The sequence below is a fragment of the Cryptomeria japonica genome, chromosome 3 (assembly GCF_030272615.1).
Source record: "Cryptomeria japonica chromosome 3, Sugi_1.0, whole genome shotgun sequence".
Classification (NCBI taxonomy): domain Eukaryota; kingdom Viridiplantae; phylum Streptophyta; class Pinopsida; order Cupressales; family Cupressaceae; genus Cryptomeria; species Cryptomeria japonica.
In genome coordinates, this window is record NC_081407.1 from 368098567 (window position 1) to 368105356 (window position 6790).

Sequence of the window (6790 nt, forward strand, 5' to 3'; positions counted from 1 at the left end):
TGTGCAGGGGACCTTCTTATTCACTATAATAATTATTTGTCAAGACCCTTCTATGCTTTAACCATAACCGTATCTTTACCCTAAAATGTTCGTCACCTGTTTCACATTTTTATTTTTGTTGGCAGTAGATGGAAACATGACCATATACATTTATTCTTCTCTTTGAAAACATGCAGTAATTTTCTTTTTGAATATTCAAGATAATTAGCTTCAAGTTTGATCAAAGCCATGTTGAGTACTTAAATTGAAGCAGCTGATCTGTGATAAGAGATTTGATGGACCTTGTAATAAGAGATTTGAGGGTTCCAAGGTCCATGAAAACAAGGCAAATGCTGAACGGACGAAACCTGTAGATGAGATTGATTACATTCACATTGCAGATCACAGCCCATGATTCATTGTCAGGATGGAAACAAATCATTCTCAAGCTAAGGTATGATTCAGGTTCCTAAGAAATGTATGTTAAATGGTTTATCACTTTATCTAATTAATGTTTGCTTGTTAAGACTTGGGTAGTGTATCGGGTAGTGCAACTAGTTCCTATCAGCTACTTTACTCAAATTCTAAGCCTAACGGCTCGTTCACCTTTATTTGTCACCAAATATATTGATTATTAATTTCCACTGGTGAAACCTTATGCATCATGATAAAGTTACCACTATAAATAGCTCTAATTTTGAGGACGTCATCCGAAACATGGATGTAATCAATCTTGCAAACAGGATTATTTTTCAAATGAATTTACATTAAGAAATTTAAGTCCACTTACCACCAGAAATTGTGTTAGGACTTCTGACAACTGCTTTGTGGACAGAACACAAAGAGGTTAACACAACTTGAAATGCTGTCAAAAGCCCCCACAATCAATAAACACCCTTAAAGCAACTGTTCCAAAATATGGACACCAAAAACAAGCATAGTATCAGCAGCAAATCCCAAAGCCCCTGTCAGATAAGTGAGAAGTAAAAAATCTATAACATCAGTCGGCCCTTTTGTATGTACAGTCCATGTTTACAGTCTGCTTCCAATGACAGCACCCCCCTGCAGTCTACAATCGCACAAGCATGCTTACAAAAGATTAAGGGTTTGAATAGCAAACAAAAATTCCTAAAACACAGAAGAGCAGAACTAGTATCTCTCTCAAACAAGGAAAAGATCAGGCATGCAACAGCAAAGCCAAATCCTATGAAAATTGAAACTATTGAGCCATATGCAGTCACGAAAACAAGAATTCATATCAAGCACAAACACACAGATTCAAACCCTGAAGAGAGCATATGATAGAAAAATCATATAATAAAAAATTGAGATCAAAATGAACATCTCGTGAAATTATTCACATTAGTATAGATCCTAGACAGATATATTTCTGTTAGCAATGGAAAAACAATGTGCAAAGGGGTGGTCATGGAGAATCATGGAGCACAAGTAGTTGCATAACATGGATCCAAGACTTGTGTAAAGTTGCATTAGTACATAATACCTTATATGGGTTTATGCCTTATGTAATGTAAACATATTTGCATACATCTCAGATCGCTTGTATAAGGATTGGATGTTTTAGAATCAAGTGAACGAAACTAGCCATTTCATAGTTCCTTGACCACTCAACAGTAAATAAACATAAGATCATAGAAGGCCATGGAATCGCAACTGGAACTCATAGCTTCACAATAGCTCATTTTGTTCAGCAAACAATGAAAGACTAGTATATGCAAACAACTAACAAAATAATCTTTAACAATACAAAAGGTGCCTAAAGGAGATAGTTAAGATGAGTATGCAATACTTGAATAAAGATGAGAGATTAGGTTTGAGCCACTAATGGAAGCCTGATATATAAACTAGAGAAAGCTATGCCTTACAAGTTATCATATACAAATCTTATGAACAGTTAATAAATTGCAACTTCTAAGCAAGTAAATCACAGTGAAGTTGAAGGAAATTGTGAGCAATAAACACCAAAATTAGAACACACGGACTTACCATGGAAAACAAAAATTCTAGGTGAAAACTCTAGAAAAATAAAGGCAAAAGATTCACTTATCCACTATCTTCAATGTAAAATACAATTTTAGGCCTCTTGGGCACCCAACCAGCCTCAATTCAACTTATTTCAGTTCCCAAGATCATTCAAAGCTCAATTACACACTTCCAGAGCTGTACCCTATGACAGTCAGTTGAGCCTATGAATTTGCTAGAATTCAAACAATTCAACTCAAATCCTTTTTATGTACCTCTATGGGCATTTACACATGTTTAATAAACTTGTACAATCTGATCAAGGATCCTAAAAATCATCAAAAACCACATGGAACAGGAATTCAAAGCATTCTTGGGCAATACTGGCTTATTCTGATGCAAGAGGAAACCACTGCTTTTCAACAGTCATGAAACAACCGCTTTTCTACTGCCTTGGTGATTACAAAACTGTCTACAATTACTGGCAATTTTGCATCGAACTGTCAAAACCTTGATTTTTCTCTAAATTTCCAACTTCAGATGCCTGCACCCTGCTTCTTGTATTTACTGAGCCGTGTTCCACTTCTCCAATGAAATCAACTAAGCATTTTACTAATCAAAGCCAATTGTCAATATGCTAAAAATAAGAAGCGCGACATTTTATAATTTCAGAAGGGTGATTGTATCTGATTTATTGATAGTAATGGCCAGTGCATTCAATATTTTTTATCTAATTTAATGGCATGTAATGGCTAGTGCATTTAATATTTTTGTTTCTCCTATAATGGCATCAATATACTCTACGAGAGTTATTTATATCAGAATCTCTAGCCCACTATCTGCCTGCATCTTTCCTCACTAATAATGGATCATGCAATGTGATCTAAAATGTTGATAATTTTTTCTACAAACTTGTTTCCAAAAACATGTCTCATTATCTCATGGACTGTGACAACTTGATATCATTAATATTTTTCAATGCCAACAGATATCAGCTTAGGACAGTACTGCTTCCAAATTTAGGCACCTTGAATGAATTATCCAGATTACAGTTATATCAAGATTTCTGTAAACAATCTCTGGGCTTAGATGTCTGACTGATTATATAGAACCTGGCGAGATGCATCCCCTCTCCACAAATTTCTCCATCAGCTTGTCTGCTTCCCATGATTTTCCCTCCAAAAGCAGTTGTTCTTTTATTTTTCTGCAAATCTGAATGTCAGGAATCATGTTTCTTTGAAACATTCTGCAAGCTACTTTGTAGGAATCTGTCGGTTGACCATTCTTGAGAAAACTCTGAATCAGAGAATGGCATGTGACGGCATCAGTATGAGAAGCTGTTCGCAACACCTTGCCAAGAAATTTGAAGGCCTCCTGCAGCTTTCCATCCTTACAAAGCTTCTCAATCATCAGATTATATCCATCTCTAAAGCTGTCGCTCTCCATCATCTGTGCCAGTAATTGACACAACTCTTCCACCATATTATTATCACAGAATCTGTTGATAATAGTTTTATAAGTTAGAGGTGTAGGAAGCACGCCCTTCTTCAGCATTCTTAGAGTGAGTTGAGAAGCCTCTTTTAGTCTATCTTTCTTGCCCAGTGTATGAATCAAAGTTGTATAAGTTACAGCATCTGGATAGCGCTTGGTCAAATACATGTCATCCAGCAAAGAAAGAGCCTCTTCTATCTTTCCTTCCTTGCAGAACCCATGTATCACAGTGGTAAAATGTACGACATTGATAGGAAAACCTTTTCTCAAGCATTCTTCCATGAATCTTTTTGCTTCATCAGGTCTGTGCTTCTTACATAGAGAATGTATCAGCAAGTTAATCTCAACGGGAGAAGGGAAGCATCCCCTCTGCAGCATCCCACTCACAAGTAGGCATGCCTCTGTCAATTTTCCTTCTCTTCGAAGCCCATGCATAACTACACTGTATGTGATGCTATTGGGTGTCCAAAGATCATCCTCACTCTTTTCAAGAAGCCGTTTTGCCTCCATTGAATTGCCAATCTTGCAGAGTCCATTCATCAGGGCTGTGTAAAGTACAGTGTTAGGTTCCAAGCCCTTCTGAAGCATGTTATGAATCAACTTTCTAGCTAAATCAACTCGTCCTATTCTACAAAATCCATTGATTATTGTGCTGTATATAACTATATCAGGTATAAGCCCCCTCGAAACCATCTCGTCTACAACTTCTTTAGCTTCATCCATCTTTCCATCCCTACAAAATGAATTAATTACTGTACTATATTCCACTACGCCGACTTTGAAGCCTTTGTCTTCCAACTCCCTGAGAAATTGCAAGGCTTCAAAACCATGACCATATTTTGAAAGCACATGAATTAGAATAGAATAGGTGCTCTGATCTGGAGCCAGTGCATATTTGTCCATCATCCCCAGTATGCTTCGTATTTCATCTATCTTCCTATGCTTGCATAGGAAACTTAGTATTGTATGGTAGGTAACATTATCAGGAGGGCAACCCCTGAAAGGCATCTCTCTCAACAGCTGCACAGCATCATCCAATCGACGCACTTCACACAGCCCCTTGACAAGAATATTAAATGTCACAATATCAGGAGCGATTCCCGCCTGCTTCATTGCATTGAAATATTTATGGGCTTTATCCAAATTTTGTGCCATCACAAGCACATGGATGATCGTGTTGTAAGTTGAGAGATCAGGCTTAACAACCTGTATCTGCATCAGTTTCAACACCCTTAGGGCATCCGACAATCTGCCTGCACGACTGTATGAAATCATCAGATAATTGAATGTCAGCGGATGGCAAGCATGCCCTCTTCTAATCATTAAATTTAACACTCTACGAGCTCCCTGGCAGAGCTTGGTCTTGCTCAAAATCCTGAGAAGACAGTGATACACTGCAACATCGTGTCGATACTGCCATTGCCTGTCTGCCCAGTAAAAGAACTTGAGAGCGTCCCTCTCATCCTCCTGACATTGAAGCACGGCACAAACCTGTTGTGGAGTTAGTTTGCGAACCGTGCGCCTGAGGTCCCTCTCATGCCTTGTCTCCCACATATGCTGCAACTTGATGAGCCTACAAGCTTCCTTGACTCTTGGATGCTCGTATTCGTATTCAAATTTATCCTCATTACTTACCCCAAATCCAATTTCACGAGACATCTTCTCCTGACTTCCATGGAAGCCCTTAATAACTTCATCTTCTTCTTCTTCTTCTTGTAGGCCATGTCTTCCATATGCATCGTTTGAAATCAGTCTACTAATCTGGAAATATCCTTTCCATCTTATAAACCCTAATTGCCCAAATACAAACTCACTCACTTCATGAACCCAATTGCCTATTAGGCCGTATCTTCCATATGCATTGTTTGAAATCATTCTAATCTGCTAATTTTCTTTCCATCTAATAAACCCTCAGAGCCTACATATAGACTCGCCCAATTCATGGTTTCGAGTCCAGACTGTCCACTATGTTGATACATTGAATAAATCATTCGATAACGTGATTTTCACTACTGTGACAATGATCCAAATGATTGAAATGAAAATATTTTCTGATTTGGGATGCATTCAAGACCCTCATATTGTTCAAGAATGGCATCACTATTTCCTATATGCTCTCAATTTACCCACCGACATCATTCTGTCCATAATAAACTGAACGGATGGAGATGGGCATTGTTCTTACTGCTGATTTAATATGTGAAATTGAATAACAGCACCGAACAGACCAAGTTGAGAAGATTTCAGACAACAGTCACTGTAGGACATATTGATTTCAATTCTACATTGAACGGGATTGATTTAGCATGAATATCAGTTATGAATTGATAAAAGTGGATAGTTGTAGTACCTGTTAAATTTGAGGCCACGAGCGTGCAAACATCAAAACCTGCCAAAACCCAGCGGAATTTTTAGTTTAACTGGGTTGCCATTACAAGTTTTAACCTATAACAACCTGTTTTGTTTTTTTGTTTTATTATGGGTGTTTTGCTCCTATTTGGCCTAAAGCCTTGTTCAAGGCCAAATGAGTAACGAGTTAGGCAATGATTCAACGCAAGAGGCAGGGTAAAATTATAAGCTGAAAGTTCTTAAGCTAGGTAGTCAAGGAAATTTTTAGCTTTTCATCCCTAATTTCAACACAAATTTTACTTATATATAATCCTTGAGTTACATTTTTCAATTCCACAAAACTATCATCTCAAGTAAAAGTAGGGCTAAAGGTCCTTCCATGGGACCTCATCCATTTAAGTAGTATCGTGGAAACATTTTGTTTTGGGTGTAGGATGGTTTCAAAAATATTGAGCTATTTTGTCATTGGTATTTAATAAAAAAAATATTAAAATTAAGAAAAGGTTAGATATTTGTAAGAAAATAATTATATATTTATAAATAATGTTTAATAAAAATTGGTATGTAATATTGTAAGAGGGAATTTGTATATAATAATAGTTTTCATTTATTTTTGGATTCATTTTGACAAAATATCTCAATATGATTACATAGTAATAAGTAAATACTTCTTATGATAAGTTTGGCTCCTTCCTTAATTTCTATTTATCCTCATTTACTCGTCTTCACCATGCCCATACATTCAATGTTATCCTAGCCACAATTGAACATATTCCCACATTCACCTTATTATTAGCCCATAATAACATGAACCCATTTTGATCCCAAGACTCTGTGTTCCCTATCTTGGGTCAATCCCACATCACTAGGGATTAATCTTGAGCTTCTCATGACTGACACCAAAATTATTATTTTATTTTATTTTTAAAATGTTGACTTTCATCCTTCCCTACTTGTTGTTGAGAGCTAACTTGGTGCATGTTTATGC

General features: G+C 36.8%; 1 protein-coding gene across 2 annotated transcripts; it reads right to left on the reverse strand.

Moving 5' to 3' along the window:
• Window positions 1-767: 767 nt before the first annotated feature.
• LOC131053973 (pentatricopeptide repeat-containing protein At5g41170, mitochondrial) lies at window positions 768-6045 on the reverse strand. 2 transcript variants are annotated; one of them, XR_009107851.1, is made up of 2 exons: window positions 5804-6045; window positions 768-1048 (listed from the first exon to the last, which is right to left on the reverse strand). XR_009107851.1 is itself a non-coding variant. In XM_057988541.1 (2 exons), the coding sequence occupies exon 2, from the start codon at window positions 5326-5328 to the stop codon at window positions 3064-3066; it is 2265 nt and encodes a 754-aa protein (XP_057844524.1). In that variant the 5' UTR covers window positions 5329-5710; window positions 5804-6031; the 3' UTR covers window positions 2020-3063. The 2 variants fall into 2 exon arrangements, 1 of the variants encoding a protein (XP_057844524.1); XM_057988541.1 differs by lacking the exon at window positions 768-1048 and adding an exon at window positions 2020-5710 and having other exon boundaries at window positions 5804-6031.
• Between the last annotated feature and the right edge of the window lie 745 nt (window positions 6046-6790).